Source organism: Oncorhynchus mykiss, chromosome 8 (genome assembly GCF_013265735.2).
Source record: "Oncorhynchus mykiss isolate Arlee chromosome 8, USDA_OmykA_1.1, whole genome shotgun sequence".
NCBI lineage: Eukaryota > Metazoa > Chordata > Actinopteri > Salmoniformes > Salmonidae > Oncorhynchus > Oncorhynchus mykiss.
The window spans coordinates 12,779,855-12,794,699 of NC_048572.1; the positions used below are offsets into that span (position 1 = coordinate 12,779,855).

General features: G+C 44.2%; 1 protein-coding gene across 1 annotated transcript in view; it reads left to right on the forward strand.

Annotated features, from left to right (window-relative positions):
- Positions 1 to 13,374, forward strand: part of ppp2r5a (protein phosphatase 2, regulatory subunit B', alpha isoform) — a 76,935-nt gene extending 63,561 nt beyond the window's left edge. The window contains exons 5-13 of the mRNA XM_036984800.1: positions 7,205 to 7,335; positions 8,253 to 8,312; positions 9,103 to 9,211; positions 9,928 to 9,981; positions 10,300 to 10,350; positions 10,500 to 10,619; positions 10,964 to 11,091; positions 11,480 to 11,581; positions 11,909 to 13,374. Coding sequence (XP_036840695.1) covers positions 7,205 to 7,335; positions 8,253 to 8,312; positions 9,103 to 9,211; positions 9,928 to 9,981; positions 10,300 to 10,350; positions 10,500 to 10,619; positions 10,964 to 11,091; positions 11,480 to 11,581; positions 11,909 to 12,149 — 996 coding nt within the window. The 3' untranslated portion in view covers positions 12,150 to 13,374. The remainder of the gene's footprint in view (positions 1 to 7,204; positions 7,336 to 8,252; positions 8,313 to 9,102; positions 9,212 to 9,927; positions 9,982 to 10,299; positions 10,351 to 10,499; positions 10,620 to 10,963; positions 11,092 to 11,479; positions 11,582 to 11,908) is intronic.
- The last annotated feature ends 1,471 nt before the right edge of the window (positions 13,375 to 14,845 follow it).

Genomic DNA, 14,845 nt, shown 5'->3' on the forward strand with positions numbered 1-14,845 from the left:
TGTCCTCACTGATTTGAGCGGACTTGATGGATGCAGGCTAGGTAGCATTGCAAGAATAAAGGTGAAAACAGCAGTTAGCTGTAAATTAGCTTCCTCCATTTGGAGTGATGACACAAGGTCATACAATAGGTCAAAGGATATTAAGAGTATTGGGAAGCAGCTTAGTATCATCTGTGTGTCTGCAACAGAGGAGTCTGCTGCCTCGGTGCCAAGCTGGGGGAGCAGGGCTGGACTGTAATGGAGGAGGCTGCTGCCTTGGTGCCAGACTGAGGGAGGAGGGCGGGACTGGAACGGGGGCACTACTCTGCTGGAATAGCAACCCTGTCATTGTGGTCCTGGCAACCTCATAAAATGACGAAACCCACATTTTAGGAACTGGCCGACATCAGCACTAGCTAGGCTATTCCTCTGGGCTCAGTGGCATGTTCCACACCGCTCCTCTCCTTTAAACAGTAACGTTACAGTACTGATCACTGATACCAAAATCGCTCCTCTCCTTTAAACAGTAGCTAACATTACAGTACAAAGGACTGATCCTAAACCGCTCAATTCCTTTAAACAGCTATTTCCCCGCCCACACGATGCCATACACGTGGTTTGCGGATGTGAGGCCGGTTGGATGTACTGCCAAATTTTCTAAAACAACATTAGAGGCAGCTTATGGTAGAGAAATTAACATTAAATTATCTGGCAACCGCTCTTGTGGACATTCCTGCAGTCAGCATGCCAATTGCACACTCCCTCAACTTGAGACATCTGTGGCATTGTTGTGTGACAAAACTGCACATTTTAGAATGGTCTTTCATTGTCCCGAGCACAAGGTGCACCTGTGTAATGATCATACTTCTTGATGTGCCGCACCTGTCAGGTAGCTGGATTATCTTGACAAAGGAGAAATGCTCACTAACAGGGACGTAAACAAATTTGTGCTCAAAATTTGAGAGAAAAGCTTTTTGTGCGATTGGAAAATTTCTAGGTATAGGTACACTTCAACTATGACAGACAAAATAAAATAAAATAAATCCAGAAAATCACATTAGGATTTTTTTTATGGTGGATTATGGTGGAAAATAAGTATTTGGTCACCTACAAACAAGCAAGATTTCTGGCTCTCACAGACCTGCAACTTCTTCTTTAAGAGGCTCCTCTGTCCTCCACTTGTTACCTGTATTAATGGCACCTGTTTGAACTTATCAGTATAAAAGACACCTGTCCACAACCTCAAACAGTCACACTCCAAACTCCACTATGGCCAAGACCAAAGAGCTGTCAAAGGACACCAGAAACAAAATTGTAGACCTGCACCAGGCGGGGAAGACTGAATCTGCAATAGGTAAGCAGCTTTGTTTGAAGAAATCAACTGTGGGAGCAATTATTAGGAAATGGAAGACATACAAGACCACTGATAATCTCCCTCGATCTGGGGCTCCACGTAAGATCTCACCCCGTGGGGTCAAAATGATCACAAGAACGCGAGCAAAAATCTCAGAACCACACGGGGGGGACCTAGTGAATGACCTGCAGAGAGCTGGGACCAAAGTAACAAAGCCTACCATCAGTAACACACTACGCCGCCAGGGACTCAAATCCTGCAGTGCCAGACGTGTCACCCTGCTTAAGCCAGTACATGTCCAGGCCCGTCTGAAGTTTGCTAGAGAGCATTTGGATGATCCAGAAGAAGATTGGGAGAATGTCATATGGTCAGATGAAACCAAAATATAACTTTTTGGTAAAAGAATGCTGAGTTGCATCCAAAGAATACCATACCTACTGTGAAGCATGGGGGTGGAAACCTCATGCTTTGGGGCTGTTTTTCTGCAAAGGGACCAGGACGACTGATCCGTGTAAAGGAAAGAATGAATGGGGCCATGTATCGTGATATTTTGAGTGAAAACCTCCTTCCATCAGCAAGGGCATTGAAGATGAAACATGGCTGGGTCTTTCAGCATGACAATGATCCCAAACACACCGCCCGGGCAACGAAGGAGTGGCTTCATAAGAAGCATTTCAAGGTCCTGGAGTGGCCTAGCCAGTCTCCAGATCTCAACCCCATAAATCTTTGGAGGGAGTTGAAAGTCCGTGTTGCCCAGCAACAGCCCCAAAACATCACTGCTCTAGAGGAGATCTGCATGGAGGAATGGGCCAAAATACCAGCAACAGTGTGTGAAAACCTTGTCAAATGTTTTCTGTAAGTCTTCACCTCTCATTGCCAACAAAGGGTATATAACAAAGTATTGAGAAACTTTTGTTATTGACCAAATACTTATTTTCCACCATCATTTGCAAATAAATTCATTAAAAATCCTACAATGTGATTTTCTGGATTTTTTTTCTCATTTTGTCTGTCATAGTTGAAGTGTACCTATGATGAAAATTACAGGCCTCTCATCTTTTTAAGTGGGAGAACTTGCACAGTTGGTGGCTGACTAAATACTTTTTTGCCCCACTGTCCGACCGCATTCAACATTCAACATTTATGTATTTTGTATTATTTTTTAAACTTTTGGCACCATAGAGAATTACATAAGAAAGTAATCAAGACGACTAGCTTGATTAAGCTTCCGCCATGTATATCTCACTAGATCAGGGTATTTAAGCCTCCAAAAATCCACTAATTCCAATATATCCATGACATTCATGATTTCCTTAAGTACCTGAGGGTGATAGTGTGATGTCCTTTATGGGTCCATAGAGGTATTTAAAAGCATAGTATAATCTCCCACCATAATAATAGACTTGTGTTGCTTGTAAGGTTGATAAATTGTTATATATATTTTCAAAGAAGTGTGGATCATCATTATTTATTTATTATAGGTTAAGAAGCCGTGGTCCAATAACATTTAAAATCATCTACCTTGAGGATCTGTTTGGACAATTTGCACAATTTAATTAATATTACTGTTAATTAATATTGTCACCTCTTTTGCGTTTCTTTGCCCATGGGAGAAATATATTTCGCCCCCTGTCCTTTTTCCACAAAACTTCATCTAAAATTGTTGAATGAGTTTCCTGTAAACCAATAGATTATACATTCCTTCTCTTTTAGCCAGGTAAATACTGATAGTATTTTCTTATCTGCTAATCAAATTTATTTTTATATATAGCCCTTCGTACATCAGCTGATATCTCAAAGTGCTGTACAGAAACCCAGCCTAAAACCCCAAACAGCAAGCAATGCAGGTGAAGAAGCACGGTGGCTAGGAAAAACTCCCTAGAAAGGCCAAAACCTAGGAAGAAACCTAGAGAGGAACCAGGCTATGTGGGGTGGCCAGTCCTCTTCTGGCTGTGCCGGGTGGAGATTATAACAAAACATGGTCAAGATGTTCAAATGTTCATAAATGACCAGCATGGTCGAATAATAATAAGGCAGAATAGTTGAAACTGGAGCAGCAGCACAGTCAGGTGGACTGGGGACAGCAAGGAGTCATCATGTCAGGTATTCCTGGGGCATGGTCCTAGGGCTCAGGTCCTCCGAGAGAAAGAAAGAGAGAATTAGAGAGAGCATATGTGGGATGGCCAGTCCTCTTCTGGCTGTGCCGGGTGGAGATTATAACAAAACATGGTCAAGATGTTCAAATGTTCATAAATGACCAGCATGGTCGAATAATAATAAGGCAGAATAGTTGAAACTGGAGCAGCAGCACAGTCAGGTGGACTGGGGACAGCAAGGAGTCATCATGTCAGGTAGTCCTGGGGCATGGTCCTAGGGCTCAGGTCCTCCGAGAGAGAGAAAGAGAGAAGGAGAGAATTAGAGAACGCACACTTAGATTCACACAGGACACCGAATAGGACAGGAGAAGTACTCCAGATATAACAAACTGACCCTAGCCCCCCGACACATAAACTACTGCAGCTAAGACACTACAATTATAACTGGCTATACTTATTTCACTAATTACCATAATGAGACAAGTTTCAATTCCATTTATCATAATATATGTTTGTAAACGTACCATGATGATTGTCTATATAGCTGTACCATGATAATTGCATTGCTACTATGTAAACCTCCAATTGGTCCCAACAATTCCACCTACTAAAACCCCTCATCCCGAGTTGGGTTGTCATCCCAGTGACCGGTAGACCACCCATGATCCCATGGCCCCCGAGAGACCAGGACCCCTCCTTCGAAAAGAGCACAGTGCCACCCACAGAGCATAAGCAGATCAACCGATAAAACTCGCTGGCCATGGCAGAACACTGACATTCCTGTCTTGCAGGAAATCACGCACAGAACGAGCAGTATGGCTGGTGGCATTGTCATGCTGGAGGGTCATGTCAGGATGAGCCTGCAGGAAGGGTACCGCATGAGGGAGGAGGATGTCTTCCCTGTAACGCACAGTGTTGAGATTTCTTGCATTGACAACGAGCTCAGTGATGATGCTGTGACACATCGCCCCAGACCATGACAGACCCTCCACCTCCAAATTGATCCCGCTCCAGAGTACAGGCCTCGATGTAACGCTCATTCCTTCGATGATAAACGCGAATCACACCATCACCCCTGGTGAGACAAAACCGCGACTCGTCAGTGAAGAGCACTTTTTGCCAGTCCTGTCTGATCCAGCGACGGTGCGTTTGTCCCGATAGGCGACGTTGTTGCCGGTGATGTCTGGTGAGGACCTGCCTTACAACAGGCCTACAAGCCCTCAGCCTCAACTCAGCCTAATGTGGACAGTCTGATCACTGATGAAGGGAATGTGCATTCCTGGTGTAACTCGGTCAGTTGTTGCAATCCTGTACCAGTCCCGCAGGTGGGGTGTTGGGATGTCCGGATCCTGTGCAGGTGTTACACGTGGTCTGCCACTGCGAGGACGATCACCTGTCCGCCCTGTCTCTCTGTCTTAGGCGTCTCACAGTACCGACATTGCAATTTATTGCTCTGGCCACATCTGCAGTCCTCATGCCTCCTTGCAGGCTGACTACACTGCTCACATCGCGTGCATTTAGAAATCTATGTTATTCAATTATTGCACCCACACTGCTTGATTCACACTGACCGTTTTATGTGTGGATTAATTGTCGGAGTAGAGGACCTTGTGCATTTCAGGTAAAATAATAACTCAATGTTTATATCACAGGACAAATTAGCTAGTAACAACAAGCTAGCTAAATGGGACAAATTAGCTAGCAATTGCAAGCTAAATTTCCATAAATGTTTAATGCTTTTCTACCTGTCCCCAAATTAATGTCATTGGTTCAGAGTTTGTTTTGATGTTTTAACCTGCGTGTCGTGATCGCGTTTGGTATGGGGGGGACAAAATACCTTTATGCACTATGGCGCATCCGCGCAGACGGTTTGTGTTCTGTGTTAGGCACGTTCACGCAGATGAGTAGGGACCCTGGACATCTTTTGGTGTTTTTCAGGGTCAGTAGAAAGGTCTCTCTAGTGTCCTAAATTTTCATAACCGTGACCTTAATTGCCTACCGTCTGCTGTTAGTGTCTTAACAACCGTTCCACGGGTGCATATTCATGTGAAACAGTGTTTTGAACCCTTTACAATGAATATCTGTGAAGATATTAGGATTTTTATGAATTATCTTTGAAAGACAGGGTCCTGAAAAGGGGACATTTATTTTTCTGCAGAGTTTATTTGTAATAATGTAGATAGTTTATGCAAAGGATTGTTACCTCTTACCAGTATTGTCATTACAAAAGTTACATTTTATTATTTTAGCCAACAATTATTGTGATTCATCCTATATTGTCCCTCACATCTTTACAGCAGTTGTGGGATACACACACACACTCAACCCCTTTCTCCCACAAACAACCATATGCTCAACAGTTGCACCATCCCAGAGCCCAACTCGAGAAAGGTCTTGATTTACGAACGCATATACTGTTGCAGCTGAATGAGAAGGCCTGCAAAATTGATAAAAAACGGCCAGAAATGGGGAGATTTGGTTAACCATTGTCACATCCTAGGTGATGGAGGTCAGATATACCCCTTTCCCCTGAAACACCCACACATGTTCCCCCATAGTGACCATATTCTCAAGCATCTCTGTGCAGTCAGACCTTTGATTTTGTGCCACCACATGGCCACAATAAAATGCCCCCTCTCTGAATGTTCGAGTGTGACCCCCTCCCCATGGGTTACTGCAGCTAGTGTTGCCAGCATTGTCACTGCCTGGGTGGGGGCACCCCACCGGAATCCCCACCGGCTAGATACAAGGTTCTCATTAGCAGCTTTTGAGAATTTCCTTGTATATTATGCTCTCCCATCAAGGGGCTTTTTTGCTATCTATTTGTACTGTTTGTTTCTCTAGTTCATTTTTTAAGATGAACTCTTTTGACATAAATAGTTTTTGTTTTCAAGATTAGTATTGAATTGCATGGGGTCTAAAGGCACATGTGACATACAATATGGAAATAATCTGTTGTACCTATGTAGGAAAACATTTGTTGTAAATGATTTTGTCTTGGTTAAAACAATTTGTCATCCGGTAGACTTTAATTAAATTTCCAATTTTCTCGCCCTATAAGAGTAATGTGTTTGCCAATTATTTGATGGTCCGACCTCATTCTGTCCTCTATCAGCACTATTTAAACGTTTGTTGCCAGCGAAAATTAAAGGCAATCAAGACGACTAGCTTGATTGAACCTGCTCCATGTAGATCTCACTAGGTCAGGGTATTTAAGCCTCCATATGTCATGTCCACTAGTTCCAATATATCCATAATATTTGTAATTTCCTTAAGCGCGTGAGGGTGATAGTTTGTAGTGTGATTTACTTTACGGTCCATTGAGGTACTTGAAACCGTATTATAATCTCCCACTATAATAATTGAGTCATGTATTGCCTGTAAGCTCGATAAATTATTATATGTATTTCTAAAGAAGCGTGGATCATCATTATTTGGAACATGTAGATAAATTAGCAACATCTCTTTATAGTCCAATAGCATATGTAAAAGGATCTGCCTTCCTTTCGTAACGTTGTCAGGTAACTCATCTATTGACAATTTTGTTAAGAGGGCCTGGGTATGGCTTTGCTCTAGGTGGTTTTTGCACCGCGCCTGTAAAATAGAATTGAGTTGAAACACCACTGTTACCATAGAGAGAGACACAGCCCAGTCAGAAACAAAACTTTCGATTCTAGGTTTGAAATGCTTTGAAATGACACTGGGAAGCAAAGGAAATAACTTTTTGCTCTTGCTCTCTCTCCCCCCCCCCCCCCCTCTTCTTTGACCTTGGCAGCTCCTGGAACTGTTTGACAGCGAGGACCCCCGGGAGAGGGACTTCCTGAAGACAGTCCTGCATCGGATCTACGGGAAGTTCCTGGGGTTGCGGGCTTTCATCAGGAAGCAGATCAACAACATCTTCTTGCGGTGAGTGAATAGTGAAGTGCCCCTCTCTCTTGTTCACAGGAGTAAACAGTGGGAACCACACAGGTATCCGTCAAACTGAGTTCAATCCCCCCCCCCCCCCCCCCCCCGCAGCTCGGCACCTAAAAAGTCCATGGTCGTATTCATTAGGGCTTATCGTAGCAAAACGTTTTCAACTGGAATAGAAAATTAGCGTTTCTCGTTGGACGAGATCATGATTAACCTCAACCTTCCCTGTGTTCCTGGGAGCCCATTCCTGTCAGTTGACTTCCCCTCTTCTTTCTGTCTATTCCCTGGCTGAGAAGGGGAACTGTCCAGCTTTCTGTCTATTCCCTGGCTGAGAAGGGGAACTGTCCAGCTTTCTGTCTATTCCCTGGCTGAGAAGGGGAACTGTCCAGCTTTCCGTCTATTCCCTGGCTGAGAAGGGGAAACTGTCCAGCTTTCCGTCTATTCCCTGGCTGAGAAGGGGAACTGTCCAGCTTTCCGTCTATTCCCTGGCTGAGAAGGGGAACTGTCCAGATTTCCCTCTATGCCCTGGCTGAGAAGGGGAACTGTCCTACTTTCTGTCAATGCCCTGGTTGAGAAGGGAAACTGTCCTGCTGTGATCGTTTCCCTGGCAGGCTTTCCTAACCAGGTTCTTTCAGGCAGCAGCTTGGGGACACCTGGTAGATAGATGGGACATGATCAAGCCTACGTCAGAGCCACAGTACAACTGGTGTCAGTGGCTGAGCACATTTCACAGGTTTTACACATGCTATGATTCGACTCTGAACATCGATGTTAGCAGAGGGGGCCATCCTCATGCACTGTCTCTATCCCTCTCTCTCTGCTCCGTTGTGTCCTATCAGAGCCAAATGCTCCGCTACTCAGTGTGTAGTCATTTGTAGTTTGATTGTGATGGTGTGTTTGTGTTTTGGTAGGTTCATCTACGAGACTGATCACTTCAACGGAGTGGCCGAACTCCTGGAGATACTGGGGAGGTGAGTCCAGAGGTGGTGTGGTGGGACGCTGGGGAGGTGGTGGGACGCTGCGGAGGTGAGTCCAGAGGTGGTGTGGTGGGATGCTGGGGAGGTGGTTGAGACGCTGGGGAAGTGTTGGGACGCTGGGGGGAGGTGGTGGGACGCTGGGGGGAGGTGGTGGGATGCTGGGGGGAGGTGGTGTGGTGGGACGCTGGGGGGAGGTGGTGTGGTGGGATGCTGGGGAGGTGGTGTGGTGGGAGTTCAAGCATGCATCAACTGCATCAACATATATTGTTATCAAGCACCGTTGACTCTAGTGGCACAGCGAGCTCAAGGAACTAGGACATGCAACCATTTACACTCGTATGCCAGAATATCTCCATTTGAGCTAATATACTCACCACTACATCAGTAGGTCCCTTTAGTGTTGCTACAGGCTTTTCTGCTGTTAGCTCCCCATCCCCACAGAATTCTGGGAAACCCAGTCACACTGCTGACCTCTGCCTTTTCCACTTTTTGAGCTAAAGGACGCAAGTGGCTCTTCCTGTTTAGTTTTATTTGTAGAAAGTGTTCTTTTGTTCCAGCAGTGAAATGTCTCTCTGGCTCTAGCTATGAATAGTCATCTCTGCTTCTCAGACCGCCTACCCTGCTCTCTGTGTCCTCAGCTATTCTGGATATGGGGGGGGGGGGTTCTGTTGGCTGCATCATCCATACTGTGTGTGTGTGTGTGTGTGTGTCGTGCATGTGTGTTTGCAAATGCTTGCTTCTCAAGGCAGTGATTGATTGAAGTGTTGTTTTTGTCTATCTGCAGCATCATCAATGGCTTTGCACTGCCATTGAAGGCGGAACACAAGCAGTTCCTGATGAAGGTGCTCATCCCCATGCATACCGCCAAAGGACTGGCCCTGTTCCACGCACAGGTAACCAAATGTGTAACTGATGCTCAATTAAGTTATGAATCCATACGTGTTAAGAGAAGAGGTAGAACTAGGATTGGAACTGGAATGAGCATCTCCACCCTCTCTTTGAAAACTACGTGCCGAATGTCCCATCCACTTCCAAAATTCAAAATATGCTAAATCATGATTTGTCCAAAGCACCGGAACTAATGCTGTTGGTTATCTCACGCGGCCCGTCATATCACGACAGATCTATGGTACCATTTATGTTTACGTGGTCTGTCTACGAGAGATTACCAAATTCCTAATACCAGATTAATAAATAACCCATTTTAAAGGGGTTGATTAGAAATACTCACGCTCACTAGACAACAACTCTTCTCTTTTTAGCAGCTATCTAAATCTGAGAAATGTACCTGGCATAATGTGGGTTTTAAAAGGAATTCTAGGTATAAGTTCATACAATATTATCATATGGTAATTAGCCTAGCTACCCATTTTGTTCTGTCAGGTCAGGCTTTGTGAACAGTAGATGACCTAGATACTAGCATAACTCTCATGAGCTGAAGTGAACTGCGCTCTGAAAAAAAGCCTTGGATAACAGTGCCATCTAGTGGCCGTAGAATGAACTTGAAAGCTCTGATAGTATTGTGTACAGGACATACCACATTGGGAACGTACCACATTTCTGTTAACAGTAAGTAAATAATATCACTACCTGTTCTGTTTCCTTTTAGCTGGCCTACTGTGTCGTCCAGTTCCTGGAGAAGGACCCCACCCTCACAGAGCCGGTACTCTAACCAACTAACATTCGTCACGTTGTCCTACCGTCGGGACACTAGGTCCTGCTCTCCCTTGGAGCTGTAGGAATGTTGTTGTGTGCTAGGAATCTGTGCACCTTTCATGTAGGGGACAAACAATGTTAGCTTTCTCAAACAAGTTTGAGTCCAAAATCATGAATAGTTCATATGGTACCTAGCTAAATGGCATGTAAAATGCTGCAGCACTATCGACCTATGTACAGTACTGTAGGTTTGTTGACTAAAGACAAAGACAAAAAAAACTAAAGGTATTTCCTTGGAACTTAGTGTCATCTGTTCAATCCTCAGGTGATTCGGGGGCTGTTGAAGTTTTGGCCCAAAACCTGTAGCCAGAAGGAGGTATGTCTGTCTGTCATGACTGGTAGATGACACCGAACACGCTAACAGATGCTGTACCTTGTATACCATAAGTGTGGTTCTGAACAGTTTACCTGGTTCTCTTGAACATATGACTTCCTCATGTGTCTGTTGTTTCCCACCTGTCCTAGGTGATGTACCTGGGGGAAATGGAGGAGATCCTGGATGTCATTGAGCCCACCCAGTTCAAGAAGATCCAAGAGCCCCTGTTCAAGCAGATCTCCAGATGTGTGGCCAACCCCCACTTCCAGGTACAGTCTTGACTTCCTTGACCTTCAACTTACTTTTAGCTCCTAGTGGAGCAAATGGTATCAATAAAAGTGCGTCTCCAGCGAACCCTGATCTGGGACGTTTTCCTGAGTTTGTTTCAGGTGGTTCCTCATACAGTACATTAAGGCTATTTCTGCTCCTCCATTTACTGCTACATGTACTTTTTTCCCTTTCATTTTTCATAATGACCTCCTCAAGGAGCTTTCCTGCACTTCTCTAAATGGGTTTTCAATCTGGCAGTGGAGCTGTGAAAATGGCTGCCCTATACGTAACATGTTCCTGTCATTTACTGCCAGCCCGTCTCATTTCTTGTTGATCCCAACAGGTAGCGGAGAGAGCCCTCTACTTCTGGAACAACGAGTACATCCTGAGCCTGATTGAGGAGAACATCGACAAGATTCTGCCTATCATGTTTGGTAGCCTGTACAGAATCTCCAAAGAACACTGGAACCCGTATGTATGCCACTCTCCGGTTCTCAACTCATTTTTTATTTGACCTTTTATTTAACTTGGCAAGTCAGTTAAGAACAAATTCTTTGCCCCTCAGGGTAAAGCATTAACAAGCAACGCCATGCTTAATACTGAACTCTCTTACCTATAGTTGGCGTAGAGGTTGGGGTCTTATGTTATCCCTCTCTAACGAACTATGTACGTATGACAAAATGGTCATGTCTCCAGATATCAATGTCATGTGTCCTCCAACATCCTGTCACTGAAATACCAAAGGAATGTTTTTCCAGTTATTTAATCTCAACATTGCTACTGTAGGATTGACTGAGAGCCGGTAAATATCCTCTGGATGTATTTAAGTCAGATGCCATTGTCCCCTGTGTGTTTCCAGGACGATTGTAGCTCTGGTCTACAACGTGCTGAAGACCCTGATGGAGATGAACAGCACACTATTTGACGAGCTGACAGCCTCTTACAAATCAGACAGACAGCGGTGAGTGAGTGAGCTCCAGCTCTTATATTCATTCTTGTTCTGCAGCCCGAACAAAGTGTTCACAAACTATTACAATAACTAGTCAGGTATAATTTATGAAGCGTGGAAACAAAGCTGCATGGTACAACACACTGGATTACATAAATTCTGTTAGCTAGCCTTTTTCAAGGACAGTCGGGTCTGACAGCGTCTTGTGTGTGTCGTGTGTCCGTGCGTGACGTGTGTCCGTGCGTGACGTGTGTCCGTGCGTGACGTGTGTCCGTGCGTGACGTGTGTCCGTGCGTGACGTTGCGTCCGTGCGCCCGTAACGTGCTTGTGTCTCTCCAGGGAGAAGAAGAAGGAGCAGGAGAGGGAGGAGCTGTGGAAGAAGCTGGATGAGCTGAAGCTGAGCGACGCTGCGGCTCTGGTGCAGAACAACAGCCACGGGCTCCAGAACAACAACAGCAACAACAACAATCACCAAGAAAACCAGGAGAAGGGCACCGCTGTCATTGCAACGGACCATGAAGACCCTGTCGTCGCCATGGATACCGCAGAGAATGTCAAGGGCGTCAAGACTGCCAAATGACACAGGACTCCATTTTGTACTCTGTAACGGTTTCCAGGCCGTCTGAGAACTGTCAGGGAGGGGCTTGGGGGTGATGGGGAGGAGGGGCTTGGGGGTGACGCGGAGGAGGGGCTTGGGGGTGACAGGGAGGAGGGGCTTGAGAAACTAGCCACACAAAAAAAAAAGAGATAAACCTCATCAGTATGTTAAATCTATATACAGTAAAACTACTTCAAATGCCAGAAATTCTCCTTTGGCAGAAAACGTATATTTCAACTTAAGACTATTTTGGGATGTTACAGTGTGACCACAGTATATTGGTAAACTTTTTTTGTCTGATCAAAGAATTTATCCTTTCACATTTAGTTTCTTAACTGAGAAAAGTTTTTTTTTGGGGGGGGGGGGGTGATATTCAATGTATGAAAATATAGGAGGGGGAGAAAATGACTTGAAAATAACCTTTCTGATTGTGCTGCACTTCGAGAAGCTAAATGGCTATTTTAAGATGTCTATTTTGTATGTGCTTTCATCACTGCTGCCAACATAGGGGTGCAAACTGTAAGGAAGAGGGGGTCGGGGGTGAGCTTTGGAGGGTGGGTGGGTGGGTGGGGGGCTATGGAGAGAGGACTGTGTTAATAGTCTCTACATAGGAGACCTGAGTGAATGTCACTATCATGAGGTCTTGTGTTTTCGGGTGTTTGGTATATGTATCTGAATACATGAAGCTTAATGTTATAGCCGTTATTATAGCACATTCAAGAACTGCAGCCATACAACCTATTTACAGTAAGTATTTGAAATGAGTTTAGTTTAGAGAAAAGAACGATGAAACGGGCACAGATTTAAGTAAGTATAACATATTTTTCCAGTCTGAATAGAGAATTGATTAATAGATAATGCCGATGTAGAAAAAGGTAATGAAATGAGCCATATATTTTTTTCCCAGAGTATTGTTAAAGGCAGAGATGTGGATTTTTGAAGCCAGATGGTGGCAGATTGCCGATAGTCTGGTTTCTGCAGATTTAAACGTGGCTGGATGAAGTGTGTGCGTATGTGGGTCAGGGGTGTTTGCTTTAACGTGTCTGTTCTCTATTGTAGGTCCAGTCTTTTCTGATGCCTTTTCTGTCAGAGTGTACCATTCCAATCTCTGTGACATGCAACTGTGTGGGGAACCTGTTTTGTAATAACTGACCTTATCTAGGTTTTAAATAAAAAATAAAGTCTACCATATGTTTCTACTCTAAAACCACAGGACTATGGCTCTTTCTTTCGTATTGAGTAGCAGCGACACGTTGTCACCAGATGGCGGCAGAATTTAATATTAATCTTCTGTGGGAATTGTAGTACGCCTATTTGAAAACCTATCTATCAAAAGTTAAATATAGGCCTTGATTCTATCAGATCAAGCGTTGACCCTCATTGGCAGACATCCACGTAGCAGATGTTTTGGAGGTGTAACCGGTATGAACTGACCAGTAGGTGAGTGGCTGCCCGTCCTGATTGGTCCGTGCTATCCGGACCGGGATCCTTGGTACATCCATACCCTAACCCTAACCATTGTACATTTCAACTTCAATGCGGTAGGGACGTCCCAAGGATTCCAGATAGCATTTCCATATTATCCCTACAGCGTTAAATATAAAGCGGCGATAGAAAGTGTAGGCTAATGCATGTTGTCATGTTAATTTGGATGGGGGATTTATTGCTTCATTATAATTGATGCGTAGACAATAGACAAATATACATTGAAGTGATTGAACTTGTAACACGGCTGAACGTTGCATCCAATGGCAGTGCATAGAGCTAGATAGAGGAATTGTCTTTGTATCTGTTTCATTACTGCAGTGGTTCACAACTCCGGGCCTCAAGTATCCCCAACGATACACATTTTTATTGTAGTTCTGGAACAGCACACCTGATTAAACTTGTCAACTAATCATCAGGCCCTCAATGAGTTAAATCAGGCACGTTTGTCTGGGTCTACAACAAAAATCTGTGCTGTTGGGGGTACTCGAGGACCGGAATTTGGAACCACTGCATTATAGCCTCTGTGACAGCATGGGCAGCACCATTTAGGCTATGCCATTTTGAAGTACTCAATTTTCTTGACAATTGGCTGATCCATCCTGATGACCCTTTGGACATGACACCAAAAGGGTCACCAGGAGGGATCAGCCAATGAAGTTGGAAGTCTCACCCAGTTGACCACATTAAAATGGTGGAAGCCCTCAATGGCACTGCCCATGCTAATACTGCCTTTTGTCCAATAGGGGCCTCTATCATTCTCTATGCGCGGATCTGATAGAATCTTGCCATTATTTTTTTTCAAAGTATTCAAACCCAGCACAGGTTTAACATTTGATTGCCTTAAAGTTTCCTTTAAAAATCTATTAACTTTGGATTTTTCCCCTCTGATCTTCTACATAACCGCCACATTTAAAATGAAAATACTTTTTAAATGTCTTGGGGCATTCAAGTTTTATTTAGAAAAAGTTGAGACGAGCAAGCAAATATTTGTTTTTAAATGTAGTATACCCTCTTATTAAAATACTATAGCAACCTTAGTTCAACACCAATCAAGAGATTTTAGCCTCTTAGCTCAGGCACACTCTGAGGAAGTTGTGTATTTCTTTGCTGGAAGCTTGAGGGCATTATTTTTTGCTAAATTAGAAAAGTGTGAAGGGGCATTTCATTAAATGTATACCTTATGGCCTTAC